Source organism: Semicossyphus pulcher, unplaced genomic scaffold (assembly GCF_022749685.1).
Source record: "Semicossyphus pulcher isolate SPU_LCO1_2020_fin unplaced genomic scaffold, fSemPul1.0.p SCAF_4, whole genome shotgun sequence".
Classification (NCBI taxonomy): domain Eukaryota; kingdom Metazoa; phylum Chordata; class Actinopteri; order Labriformes; family Labridae; genus Semicossyphus; species Semicossyphus pulcher.
In genome coordinates, this window is record NW_027211715.1 from 16,557,961 (window position 1) to 16,572,803 (window position 14,843).

Sequence of the window (14,843 nt, forward strand, 5' to 3'; positions counted from 1 at the left end):
TGTTTCTTCTTAAGGTTTTATCCTTTTTCTTCAGTGAAGACAAACTGCAGCGCTTGTAATCATGTTTATCCAGCACTCCTCCCGTCTGCTTCAGCATTCCTCTCCAGCCGTGTGGCCTGTTTGATGATTTGTGGTGCATTTAAAGCCACAATCCTGTGATCCGCTGGTCAGGGTGACCGCAACCCCTCAGCATGGCTGACCAAGTCTGCTCCTGAGCCAGTGTGGGCTGCACAAACACACACACACACACACACACACAGCTTCACGTACATAGAAAAAAAAAACACACTTAGAAAGATGTATGTGCCCACATACTGTACGTACAGCTCACACCTACAGCACACACACACACATGCTCTGAAACATTGAATTATGGCTCTTTCCCACAGGCTGATCCCGTCTGTCAGAAGCCTTCCTTGAGCTGTGGTCCAAACCCAATGTTTTTCTTAATAGAGGGTATGGGTGCTAAAACTATTAGAGGCAGCAATCATAGTCTTAATCATATTGGATTTCTTCATACCAAGCACTTTCCCTGGGAGGCTACAAGGCTGAGAGCTCAGCGTGGTTGGAGGTTGGATTAATGTGGAAGTGCATGAGAACGTCTTTGCCTCGAAGAAAGAGAGAGAGACAGAAAGGTGCTGATAAAAGTGTAATAATGTTTGCATTTATATATATAGGTGTACTTTAGTGTTGTACATGTGTGTTTGCAAGCTTTTAAGTATAGGAAAGATGATCAAAGCTGACAGCTGCAGAGTCCTGATAATAAAGACAATAGAGATGGAAAAAGGAGCAGCCAAGAATGTGACAAAGCGAAGTAAAACTGGTATTAGAAAAATGTGTCACTGATTCATGAAGGAATAATTCATGTGTGCACCAGACAGAGGCAGATTTAAATCCTTGTTAATGCTTTGTAGTGCCACGTTAGCACACACACACACACACACACACACGGAGGCCTGCAGCAGCCAAGCAATCAACAAGCAAACATAGAATTATACCCAAATCTCTCCATTCCAACTACCATTTTCCGACTTCTCCCCACCCTCCTACACACACATGCACACACACACAAAAAGAATCAAGGTTGTAAATAAATTAAGTAGATTGTAAAAACATTCTCTAAGCTTTGGCGTGTGCTCAAATCAACAGAGCTGTGCGCCTAAAGTGCAGATTTATGAAATAATGAGAGTCTTATGAGAGCAGTTAAATGCCCCGTCTCTGATGTGACGGCCAGCGCGGCTCTCCCAGTCAAGGCCAGCCAGAGGAAAGAGGAAGAGCTACTAATCCATGGCCGGTGTTCCTGTAACTCCTCCACCACATGCCGTCAAGACTCGGCCTTCCACCTCCGAAAACCGCCCGGCAGCTTAGAGGAGTTATTTCCCATGTCCTATCACCGGGCTCTCTCCCCCTCCTCGCCTCCCACTCTGTGCTCCTGTGAGTTTGTTTGTCTGTTATTCTCGGTCTCTATGTTGGCTTCGCTGCTTCGTCCTCTGCCATCCCTCTTCCTCACACACAGGCGCACAAACTCTGCTTTTCTCTGTAAGACACACAAGCAAACACATTTTTCTTCTCCAACATTGATTAGTTGCTCGGATGATGCAGACAGACGCGTTCATGTGTTGCTCGTAAATATGAATAACTCCTCCATCAGGCCTGTTGTCTGCTTCAGCTCTCATCACAACCATGTTTGGTTAATTTATCGCACTATGGTGTGACTAAAACTTCTAAGCACAGTAATTAGGAGTAGCAATTGGAGGCCTCCTGGGTGACATCCCAAAGTTACTACATTGATTTCCCCCAAAGTTTATGTTTCCTCACTGAGTAGGTAGAGAACATTAGGCCTGTGAAGCACAGTCAAAGGTCAGAAGTCTCCTGATAGAAGCTTTAGGGCGCTTTCACACCTAAAGTGTTTGTAACAATTTGGTCTTTGATTCGGATCAATGTTGCATTTTGCCTCCAGTTTGGTTTGTGTTCACATGCAAGCTTTTACAAGCGGACCAAAAGTTTTGATGCGCGAGGAAACTGCTCTCTGATTGGTCCAAATTTCCACGTGGGAAAACTCCCTGAAGTACTCAAACAGAGAGAGCGCACTCCTCGATCCCACTCAGCACCATCGTAGACTTTGATGTCTTATTGTTGGAGCTATTTTACTTTTAACCGATATTTTTCCACAGTTCGATCAGTTCCTCTCCTTTAGTTTTTCACTGAACAGTTTGAACACCTCCGTATTTTTGTGCGCTTCAACAAACATTTGTGAAATTGTTTGGTCAACCCATATTTCTGTTAGAGCCCTCACCTTGTCGCTCCTTCACATTTGTCCTCTCCTCATCTTGTTGCCTGGCTGCGTGGCTGTCTCTGCAAGTGTCAACATCCGTTAACAACCCACAAAGCACAGTTTCTTGGTTTGCTTCCTACTTTAAGTCTGATTATGTTCTTACCTGAATGGAACCGGACTGTGGTTCATTTGGAAAAGGACCGAGTTCCCTTCTTTTCTGGCGGACAATTGTCCGGTAGTTTGGTCTGCACTAGAGTTCGAATGCCTGCTCTCACCTGTCCAAACGAACCAGACTTTCGGAGTAATGTCTGAAAGTCTGAACCAAAGCTGTCAGGTGTGAAAGCATGCTTAAACACAACAAGATGGCATCTTTCAGTATCTTTCTTACATTTATTTTCTCTTTTGTATTCCAAAGGTGACGCTTTGTCCTAACTGAATGCGACCTGAGCAAGCATCAGCTACAAAACAAGTTAGATCACTTACGCAGTGTGCCGTATCAAGTCCCCCTGGAATTGGCAGTTCATTTAGTTGAAATTAGTTATCTAGCTGAAAAAGGTGGCAGCTGGCTGGACGGGGCGGCTGTGGCTCAGTGGTAGAGTCGGTCATCTCTCAATCGGAAGGTTGGAGGTTTGATCCCTGACTGCTACAGCCATATGTCGAAGTGTCTTTGGGCAAGACACTGAACCCCAATTTCAATTGTCTGTAGATTCTGACTGGAGATTGGCACTTAGGCCTTTGCCATCAGTGTGTGACTGTGAGTGTGGTCGGAAGGCTGGAAAAGCACTATATACAATAGGTACAGTCAATTTACTGAGCTTGCCAAGGTGCTCAAAGCTCACAGTAAGTGTTTGTTTTCCAAGGACCATGCTCTCAAAGCAACCTGACTTAATACTACAATCCAATCGTATACCTGTTAATGAAAGAAGCAACCAAAGCACAGTTGTCCTTCTCAGGGTGTATGAGTTTATTTTTCTCTGGGTTGGCTTTTGATGCTAATGGCTTTCAACAACTGACTTTCAGACGTACCTCTGGTGCTATAAAGGAGACACTGGTAATACCTTTCTCTGCTCTCATATTGAATTTCTTCCTTTTTTTCCTTCTCTGGTTTCATCTCTATCGCTAAGCTAAGCTCCTACTCCTCTGTGATGGTTGTTGGCTGCCATTTTACAGGCCTTTGTGAGGAGTGTGTGTGTGCTTAAGTCTGTGAGAATGTGATATCTCTCAGTATGATCAGATACTGTGAAAGTGGATTAAGAAGTGTTCAAGTGTACCGAGATGTCAGTCCAGCACATGAAACCTGTCAGAACAGACTGTTATTCTGCTCTTCATCTGCTTTTCATTCACACACACGCAGAGGGAAACAGAAGAGAGAGAGAGAGAGAGAGAAGGAGAGAAGGCAGGAGTTAGCATGATGTCTTTGATCAAAGACAGAAAGGTTTTCTCATTTGGGCCGTATGTTTGTAAATGTTTGTGTGTGTAACTGACATTAGTTTGATAGGTAACAATTTACTATTTAAGTTAGGAAAGACTTTTGTTCCATTACTTGTTACCTTGTTGATACAGCCCAGCTCTGATGAGGTGTATTTTTACAAATCCACAGACATCTACACTTTACATTTTCTGTATTAAAGACAGTTCGAAAGCATTTACAGACCACCACCGACAGTTAGCTTAGCCGTACGGACCGCACGCACAATTCTGCAGAGTTCACAGGCCCTCCAACTCGGAGAAACTGATTCCTGAACGTTGGCCTCACCAGTTGTTTGCTTGCCAAATAATAAGGCAGCATGTAAAAAAAACCCACACAACTTTAAAGTTACTGGAAGGTGCTTTTGCTCTTTTGGCACTGGCTAAATAAAGTGTCCTGAACTGGCCTGAATGCACAGGGACAGAAGTGCACACACATACGTGCACAGTCGTAAAGCCTGGCCGGGAGGTTATAAACATTTGTGTGTGCTTGTGTTCATCTAAGGTAGTTTTATTGTGACTGGGACATGATCTTTAATATGAAATTATATAATAGTGTGACTTTACACTCACTTACACATTTATGTGGCTTTTTCACAGTCTTTGTCTCATGTGTATGTGCTCCATAGCGTTCTGTTTTTCTGCAGGCAAAATGCTCGCGTGAAATTGAACATTGCTCGTACTGATTTGCCGTGAAATGGTGTGCTTGTGTGGGATTACAGCGCGTAAGCTTCAGCATCAAGTTAAATAGAGCCTTGACTGCAGGGAGGAGAGAGGAGGAGAGGATAGAAGAGGAGAGGAAGTTTGGTCCACCTACTCCTCCCTCTGCTGCTCCGCTCTATTAAACAGTCATAGCACTGTGCAGTTTGGACAAACTCTGCGGTGAGGACAGACACATATGGAAACACAAACACAGCATCCGCGTGCGTGCGTGCGTGCGAGCATTGAGTTACAAGCGCACCCTCGTACAGAGAGGGCGAGTGTGTACCGAGCGCAGCACAGGAAGGAGGAAGGAACATGAAAGCTAAACAAACAGAGATCAGTGACAGTGGTGGAAGGAGAGCCGCCATCAAATTAAAGGAAAGAGAGAAGGAGAAGCGGGAGGGATGAAGGGCTGATGCTGAACGGTATAATCTAGAGATTTGTCATTGAGGGAGCGTAAAAGTGGGTGGGGAGACGGGAGGAAGGATGGTGGATTGAGGGGGGTTGAGAAGCGATGGAAGATGAAGTTGTTTTTGGAGGGACGGGGACAGGACTGAGGGGCTTTGGGAGGATGAACAAGGGAGATGTTGGAGGAGAAACCAGCCCAGCTGTGCTCCAGACCTGTTAGACAGAAGAAGAGGAGGAGGAGGAGGAGGGGGACGTGATGGGCAACAGGTCCGCTCCCTCCTCTCCTCTCTACACCTCTCCTTGGTTAACTGTAAACATCTGTACATGTCTCTCTTTCTTACTCATTCCTTACATTACACCCCCCGCTGCGTGTCTCTTCTTCTTTTCTCCACATGTTGTCTCAGTTTCTCCTCTCTTCTCCTACATTTACCTTCTACCTCTTTACGGACTCACGCTGAAACACATCTGCCCGGCATGCAGATGTTAAACTCGACAGAAAACACTCTAAATCTTTTCCCTTTGATATGAAAGTATGCTGTTTTATAGCTACGGTCTGCTCTATTACACTGTATGCTACTAAAGTGTCCAGTTCTCTGCAGGGGGAATACGATCCACCTGTCAGATGGTGCAAAGGAGAACGATTCAGAGGTCTCAGATGCTGAAACACTTAGAAAAATCACACATAAATCTGAGCTGAGATCAGCTTGACTTGGCTTTACATTTTTTAAATATCATCAGAATGATGTGATCTGCACGCACACAGAGAAACCTGCACGCACTCCTCTCTTAAAAAGGAAGACATACAGACTTCACTGCTCTTCCTCAATCTGGTTTCGCTTTTTTCCTCCATTACACAATTTATGTTCATACAGGAGATTACGTGATGCGCTCATGTTTCTGCCGGACCTCAGATGTGGACTTCACAAAGGACAAATCATTCTTTGGGTATTATTCCGTCTAAAGCCATTAGTCCGACCGAAGCAGACCAGAGGAGATAAGAGAGAGCGGTCGGGCCCTATAGTTTGGGGCCGAGGAGGTTTTAAACACACACGGCTGTTTCTGCCTGCTCCTTTCTCATGCTGCGGAGAAGAGCCGCCTCATCTGGTTTGGATAGCATCACACATCATAATAGGAGCAGGATGAGTCCAATGGAATTAAATGAGTGTTTTTCCCTTGGAAATAAAGCAGATAGTGAAATGTGTTAGGATCATTGCAGGCCAAGATGATAAAAGTGGACTGTGAGCTTTAAGGGAGTTAAGGCTGATAAATGGCCTGATCTCGTGTTCGTCTTTGAAGTGCTCAAATCTTATTAAAGCTGAAGAAATCTGATGTTGCAATCATTTCATTTAATTGCAGTCTATTTACTTTAGTGAGCCTGCAGAAAACATACAACTGTTGCTTGAAATAAAGCAGAAAACTGCATTAAAAATGAACAATCTTGGTGATTCAGAGGGGATCATTTTATAGGCCCTAACAGCTAAACTTTCCACATTATAAAAAGTTGAAAGTATTATTGCATGTTTTCAAATACCAATGGTCTTATTTGAAACAAATTATTGATTTGGAAATTATTTTATTACTTTAAAATATATCATATTTTTGTTTTCCCTTTAAAAATAGTTACACTCACAGAGAGAGCTGCGTCCATAGCAACGGTTAATGCTGTAGCCTTCTTAAAATGAGCTAAGCTAGCTGTTATTACTCACATTAAAATGAGCTAACCTAGCTGTTATTACTCACATTAAAATGAGCTAAGCTAGCTGTTATTACTCACATTAAAATGAGCTAACCTAGCTGTTATTACTCACATTAAAATGAGCCAACCTAGCTGTTATAACTCACAATAAAAGGAGCTAAGCTAGCTGTTATTGCTCACACTAAAATGAGCTAAGCTAGCTGTTATTACTCACATTAAAATGAGCTAAGCTAGCTGTTATAACTCACAATAAAAGGAGCTAAGCTAGCTGTTATTGCTCACACTAAAATGAGCTAAGCTAGCTGTTATTACTCACATTAAAATGAGCTAAGCTAGCTGTTATAACTCACAATAAAAGGAGCTAAGCTAGCTGTTATTGCTCACATTAAAATGAGCTAACCGAGCTGTTATTACGCACATTAAAATGAGCTAAGATGGCTGTTATTACTCACATTATAATGAGCTAAGCTAGCTGTTATTACTCGGACTGCAGGAATCTGCGCAGCACCTGATTGAGGTTTTCTGTCTTGTCACTTTCAGTCTGTTGACATTTTCTTTTCCATTCACTGTCTTTAAACACCGCCATATCCCACTACGTTCTGTATAATTACTTTTTGTGCCGTCTTCATTTTTGTAGATCTTTCTGTCATAACCTTCAGTTTTTGCATCCTTTAACCTTTATTTCTTTCTCTTCGCTGTTTTGTCTCTTTTTTTCCTGTCTGTAAACAGACTGACGTCAAAGTTACCGGACTTCTTTCAGCAGATTGATACGATTACAGTTTGTCCTCCAGACTGTGTGGTTAGAACCGCATCACTAGCAACATCTGTTCTTCATCGGCCTGGTGTCAAGAAATAGCAGACTTTGGAATGCCGTAATTAACCAATCAGAATCAAGTATTTCACACAGCCGTGTAATAAACTATAAAACATTGACAAATTATCAGCTTGTTAAACAATTATCAATTGCTTATATCTTGAAAAATGACATAAGCATTTAAAGAAGTGTTTCTGGCCAACTGATTAATGCAAGTACATAGTCGCTCCCCTTTTTGCTCTGTTTTGGTCTCCTCCAGCTCCTAAGGGAAACATGATTATCATTAGCAGGTGAATGCTTCACTATATTCACCATCTAGTCTCTAACCCTGTCTTTCTGCTGGTTAGTACCAGGCTGTTTTGTGTGTGGACTATAAGACCATAACTAAAAGAAGAGCTGAAAGTTTCTAAAACACTCGCTTTAGCAAAAAAAAGTTTAGTCGAAATTTTGTGACGAGGGATACCATTGACCTTTCAGATTTTTCCCTTCTCCACTTTAATAAAATGTAAATTTAAATTTACCAACTTTCCTCCTGTAATGTTCAGCTGTGTTGTGCTAATATATTTACACACAGACATTTTCCTGTTCAACAGCTCTGAGCCGCTTGATGTTGAAAGAAAACAAAAATTAGCACAATTTCCGCCTATAATTTTCCAGCACTCTCTCACAGCCCACACCCTCCGCTTGTGGGTATTCACAGCGAGGGACCAGCTGTGCGCTTTTTAACTCCGGATCAAGAGATACTTTATTATTTTCTCTGTTTTCTGGGGAGGCAGGAAAGCTGGGATGACTGGCGCAGCGGCAGCACTGCCAAGTCAAACAGCAGGGTTTATTTGTGGACAAGTGTAGAGGCGACACCCACCCCCCCATTCGCTGGAGAGTCTTATTAAGAGGATAGACTGGAGGGGTGTAAATGTTTGTGTGTGTGTGTTTGTGCCTTTAGGTCAGGTTTTATTGGAGGAAAGAAGATAAACAAGAAGAAAAAGCAGAGAGAGGAGGATAGTGGTGGAGATGCAGAGGACGGACTTAGAGAGAGGGATATCTCCCATCATTAGACCCTCACCCCCTGCCTCAGAAAGGAAATAAGACGGGACGGAAGGAAGACGGAGGGGGGAGAAAAGGAGGTTTTCTTTGGAAGCTGGGAGCAGCAGGCCTCTGCCACTGGGATTGTCCCTCTGGTAATCCCTGGATTTCCTAAACTGAGACAGGAGGTAGACCAGGCCGGGTGAGAGACTTAGTGGGACAGAGAAAGCGAGAAAAAAGGAGAAGAAAGAAAGGAAATGGGAAGACAAAGAGAGGCGGAGAGAAAGGACAAACAATATTTACTATATAGGCGCCGTCTTTCGTGGAAAAAAAATCTGAAATGTCTTTTTTTATCTCCTCTCTGAAATATGTGGTTTGTTTACGTGTATTTCTCCAAGAGGAATGTGCTGTTTGTAATTATTAGCATGTGCTCGTATGTGTTTGTGAGCGCGCGTGCATGTGCGAGCGTATTGTGGGTATTAACATGGATAAAGATTTGGAAGAAAGCAACGCTCTGGCTTGCCGTAGCTCATGCCAGATGGGATGAGTTGAAAGTGCTGCTCACCTTGAACAATATATATAGAAAGGTGCCAGAGGGCTGTAAAACTTTTAGGGTGCGTTTGAGGCATTCTTACGCTTGAATGTTGCCTCTAAAGCCCTCCACAGGTCACATGACTCCCTTGAGGGAGAGAGAAAGAAGGAAAAAGTCTTGCAGCCCTTGTTGATAAAACTGTGGGAGACAACAGTGAAGCTATCATGTGAGAGTGTCCAGACATCTTTGATGTAGTCTTGAGTGTCACCATCTGTCCACCCTAATGTACTCTAGGTGTTTTTTCAGAGCTATCTTGGACTAAAAGGTCAGACAACAGCAGGCTTTTAAAATACTCCGCCAATGCTAAATGTACAGTCAAGCATGAAGTCACACAGAGATAGTACAGGTTGAAAGAAAATGGACATGATGGTGTTTTAATGGATTCCGTTACAGTTCTCTCCTGTGGCACACTCACACAAATTGGTATCCGCCCTTTTTTGGGGGGCTGCTCTGTGGGGAAAAGAGACGAGCTATCACACCGCTCCTATTCTTGGGTTGCCCTGGATGTTATTTCAACTCCCTACCTCCTTCCCTTCAGTCGCCCCAGGGTGCTGCGAACCCAATCCCCTCTTGTCGTCTGTAGCCGGAGCCCATGGGGGAAGCTGGCTCGGCCCAGAGGAACCCAGCAGTGCATGTCCGGGGTCAGGGGTCCAGCTCTTCTCTTTCCCCGGCGATGAAACACAAGTGGCTCTCAGGGAGACGAGAGCGGTGGAGGGGAAACATCACCCTGAGACTGTTAGTGCTGTTTTCTTTATCGGGGGCTGATTAAATGACCAGAGATAACAACAAAGGAAGAGCTGGATTCCCACTCGCTTTGAATAGTGTGTATTCAAAGATACAGAGTTTTTAACGATCAACTGATTGCTGTCAGTCTGTCTGTTTGGCTCTACCCATCTGTCTCTTTCTGCTTAGAGCAAGCACTTTACCCAAGTGCTTTCTCATTGGTGGATTAATGTTGGGCGTCTGTGAATAGTATTACAAAGAGCTCAGTCTGGACCTGCTCTTTATGTACAGTGTCCTGAGATAACTCTTGTCGTGATTCAGCACTATATAAATAATAATTGAATGCTGAGATGATTTAATTAATATCCATCCATCCATTATATATTACACTGCTTTTACTGTGAAGGGTCGCAGGGGGACTGGTGAAGATCTCAGCTGTCATTGGGCGAAAGGCGGGGTACACCTTGGACAGGTCGCCATTCAATCACAGGGCTGACACATAAGCCTCTTTTACACAGCAAGTTCAAGGTGGGATTATTACACCACTGTTACGTTTGGTCTTCTATGTAAAACGTACTGAAGCAGAATGGTGGGGCGATGTCGTTCCGCCTCTGAGTTGGCATTGGAAGTAGTAACAGAGGTGAAATGGCATCAGTGTAAATGGCGGAGCCGGCAGGACAGAACAGCGCCATGTGTTTGTATTTGAAGTGCGCACTGTTTGTTTAGACCTCACGCACGTTTTGCTTCTGCAACGATATGTAAGAAGACACACTGGGGCGGCTTTACGCCGACGTTGCTTGGTCCAATGTAAAATGGCAAAGGCAGAATGACGGCGGAGCTTTGTTACGACACTGTAGAGGAATCGCAGTGTAAAAAGGGGCTATTGAGACAAACATTCACACTTATGAGCAGTTTTACAGTCAACAATTAACCTAAGGAACGTGTCTTTGGACTGTGGGAGGAAGCCGGAGTACCTTGAGAGAAGGCACAAAAGAAAAAGGCCCCAGCCGGCCGGAAGATTGGTAAACTTCTTGCTCTGAGACAACAGTGCTAACCATCGAACCACCGTGATGTCTACTGGTAATGTCTGAAAATGCTTTCTGTGATCATGACCGTACTTTCCGTCAAGCGAAAGAAAGGAAATGTATTTCTGTCACACTCACAATGTTAGCATTTAGCTGACATTTAGCTCAACGCACAGCAGTGCCTTAGTGCAAAGCTAGCACGGGAGCTAGCATAGGCTCTTCTTATTTTTGGACTTTTACTTACTCTCTGTAAAGTTTTGCATTTGACAGTTTTTAAAACTATTCAAATGAAGTTTAGAGGGGATATGTGCTTACAACTCTACATACAACAATTGGCACTCGTAATCACTGCAGCTTAACAAGTAATAGTACAAAATGCGACAATAAGAGTGGGGAAGGACAACATTTAAGGGAGTAAAACACGGATTGGAAAACACATAGAAGTAGTGAGAGAATTAAAGCCAGGGAAAAGATGGAGATGTGTGAAGGAACAAACTCCCTCAGAACTCCTGCCATGCTTTGAAGCACCTGATTGCCTGGTTATACCCACACCAGGTCTGTGCCAACACACTGTGTATACCACCTAACCACCAAACTCTCCACTGCACAAATACAGAAGAATCACCTCCATCTGTACAACACATGCTCCTCTCTTTGTTTATCTACTTCCATTCTTTCACACTTCCAACTCTTTTGTTCTGCGCTCCGTCTTCCTCATGCTAGTAATCCTGCTTCCCTTTGTTCTCGCTTGCTTTCTTCTTTCTCTGTTGGTTTGCAGGATTGTGGAAAAGTCTGGTTGGTTTAAGGGATAGTGAAATTAAAAAGGTCCAAAGGAATGTTGACATTGATTGAAGCACAAAAGAATTGATACGTGACAGTTTTCTCATTGAGGATTAACAAAGCATGCACCGGCTCTTAGAGGTGTTAGCAAAAGTAATCCTGGGTATATTTTCAGTGTTTGGGCTCCACAGTTTGACACTTCCTTCTGTTAAATCGCAGCCCAAAGCCCTTTAGCTCCATCCATCACTCACATTCCCCGCTTCAGATTTAAAGGAGGTAAAACAGAGGAGTGATGTAGTCGACAAAGTGAGCTCTCTCGGTTCCAGCACCTTGTCATCAGCACCTACTCATGCTTCAGACCAGTAAAACCTTCAAACAAGCTAACACTATTGCTAGCAAACAGCCAGGATTTAATGCACTTCAAGTTCAATTGCTGAAGTAAGCTCACATGTTGATAAATGACATTTTGTGAAACATAAAAGATCTCTTAGGTTTTGGGTTTTTTTCTGCTCCCACTCCGGCCCTTCCCTGTTTTTTTCCCTCCAACACTCGCTAATGACTTTTTGGAGTGCTGCGCTCGGATCGCAGGTTCCAAGTCAATCCATGTGCTCTGCTCCTTCCAGCTTTGTTCTAATAAAGCTTTTTCTTTAATTACAATGAGAGTTTCGCACGCATCCATTACATGAAACGAGGGGAAAAGGAGGGAAACTGCAGTAGTGAACTATTTGGTGAACAGTGTCAACGGTAGTTTACTCTGAAAGGGCCTGGCTGTAAAAGAGCCAGTCTGTCAGAGTGAGTGGACCACTTCAGCATGAGAACACCCACTCTGTCAGTCAACACATGCGTGCACGCACGCACACATATTCACATGTATGCAAGCACACAGACACGGGGAATGTTTGCATTTTTCCTCTCCCCCCCCTCCGCCGCTCCTGCAGTGATTGACGTGCTCTTTCAGTCAGCCCAGCACAAACTCAGGCGCCATGGTTACAGCTGCAGAGATGTGCTCTTCCCAGGAGACGGACAATATTGAAATAACAACTCCCTTAACAACACAACTTACCACATCCCTCCTCCCTTCTTACCATGCATCCTCTGCTGCGCTCGCCCTCCTGTCTGTCATGTCTGGCGCACTTTGCCGTCTCAAGGGAAACTACTGGAGCTGGCAGTGTTACAAACAGGCTGGCAGGTGTGTGTGCTCTGCCAGCTCCGTCCCCCGACTCTGCCCAGGGTCTGCTCCGGTGTTTCTCTTGGAAAAACTCTCCAGACGTGGCGGAAAGCCTTGTGGGTCAAGGACCAGCTTACTGGCAGAGAATCAGCACCTGAAGAAGCAGAATTAGCTACTGTAGCTAGTTAGCTAGGCAGGTATTAGCCTCTCTGGGGCTGGCGTCACACCTAAACTTGACCTCAAGTTTACAGCAATAAAAGAATCTCATGAGACATGGGAATGGAAACTGAAATGAGGTATGGTGTCATTACTTAAACAGCAGGGGGGCTTCTGAGTTTGGGAAGTCTGATGTTGAGATATGAGCTGAGAAAAGCACCAAAGTCAGATTTTTTTCATGGCTGAACGGTCACAGGTTTGGTCTAGACCCATTCCCGGATTATGCATCCCTGGCTCGGAGACAGCGTGGCGCTGAGCATGGCAGAAAATATGCTCGATGAAACATGTCAAAAAGAATAAAAAAGATCTGACTCTTGGTTGCACAGTGGGAGGAAGGGTTGGGATTTGGTGCTGGAAGAGATGTGAGGAGAATATGGAGTCTCTCTGGGGTGAAATTGGAGAAAAAACAAGAGAGCAAAAAAAAAAATGCAGGATGATCGGGGTCATATCTGCTGTTGGCTCATCCATTGTCTCTTTGCATTATGACAAAAAGCCAAAATGAGCCCACAAGACTGGTTAGCAAACACAATGACCTCAGTGAGAGAGAGGGGGGGAGAGAGGGAGTCACAAGGTTGAGCTTAGAGCTCCGTTGGGATTATCCCAGCGGAAAGGTTACCTGGAGTTGAAACATTCAATATGCACGATATGGGCATTTATGATTGTGAAAACATAACTTAATTGCGTGAGTTACGACCCAGACTTCTGACACGGGGCTCAATCAGTTGTGCAGCTGTATCGGCCTTAAGCTGCTCCACAAATCATCCGGGCCTGGATACTGACGTTCTCCCTGCAGGATTTTCCGAAGCTCTAGTCAGGTTTCTCGATAATTAAGATCATAGACATGGATCACTTTGGCGTCGTTTGGAGATATGATGAGCTGAGTCACTTGTTGTAATCAAGTCGACTGAAACTTACATGGTGCAATGAAGAACTGTGTGAATTCTGCTGTATGCTGAGAAAAAGAAACACCTCTGGTTCCTGTAAGAGAGCTTAACAGTGATTGACAGCTCAGTCCCAGTTGCCAGGCCAGTCAGAGGTGGCCTGGGATTGTAGAGGGCGGGAGCTGGGAGGTTAACCCCTGGTGTCTTGGACAGCTGTGGAGACCTTGGGCTGGCTGGCGGCTGCACGCTATAAATTCTCTCTTAAGAGGGTTTACTTTTGATTTTAATGGGTGCAGTAAATTTAAGGCACCCAGGCCTGGTGAAAGAAAAAGACGGGTTCTTTTTAAAGTGTCTCTCTCTCTCTTTCTCCCTCTCAGCTCTCACTTTCTTCCACAGTTTTTTTTATTCCTTCTGAAGAAAGCCAGTGGAGATTTGCCATGAATTTTGTGGTCTGCTTTTACCTGAAGTCAGCCTGTATGGAAAGTGTATGAAAATATCCGGAAAGAAATGAAAACGCTGCAAAAGAACTTATATTTCAGCGTCACTGAATAACTGCTTCATTGTATATTCAGGTCACATTATACGCCTATTTTTGAAGATCAACATCGGCCATGTTGGCCCAATTTCTCTCCACGCATGGCAAATTCCTCTTGAGCAGGGAAAACTGAGTTAGCGGATGCAGAAAGTAACAGCGCGCTTCCTGTCTTTCTCTCTCCGCAGGTGCTGTTTGCTTTGAACCAGACGCTGCTGCAGCACGAGGGCGTCCGAGCGGGCAGCCTGCAGGGCTCCTACACCACTGAGGACCTCATTACACACTACAACTGTGGTGACCTCAGCTCCATCATCTTCAACCACGACACTTCACAGGTTGGTCTCCCCATTTAGATTTTGAGATGACATTACTTGCAGAAATGTTTCCTTGAAGGGTGTTTTAGCTAAAGCAATATTACATTTCGGCCGCTTCATGTCGGCCTTCTCACAAACAAATAAAGTCGATGAAAACAACCCATTTCAAAAAGAGCAAAATTGAGGCTTTAAACTAAGTATGAACTGCTTGCTCATCATTATAAGAT

The 14,843-nt window shown here is 44.2% G+C and overlaps 1 protein-coding gene across 1 annotated transcript in view; it reads left to right on the forward strand.

Annotated features, from left to right (window-relative positions):
* Positions 1–14,843, forward strand: part of trabd2b (TraB domain containing 2B) — a 69,626-nt gene that overhangs the window by 27,016 nt on the left and 27,767 nt on the right. The window contains exon 3 of the mRNA XM_069680233.1: positions 14,491–14,637. Within this exon, the coding sequence (XP_069536334.1) occupies positions 14,491–14,637 (147 nt within the window). The remainder of the gene's footprint in view (positions 1–14,490; positions 14,638–14,843) is intronic.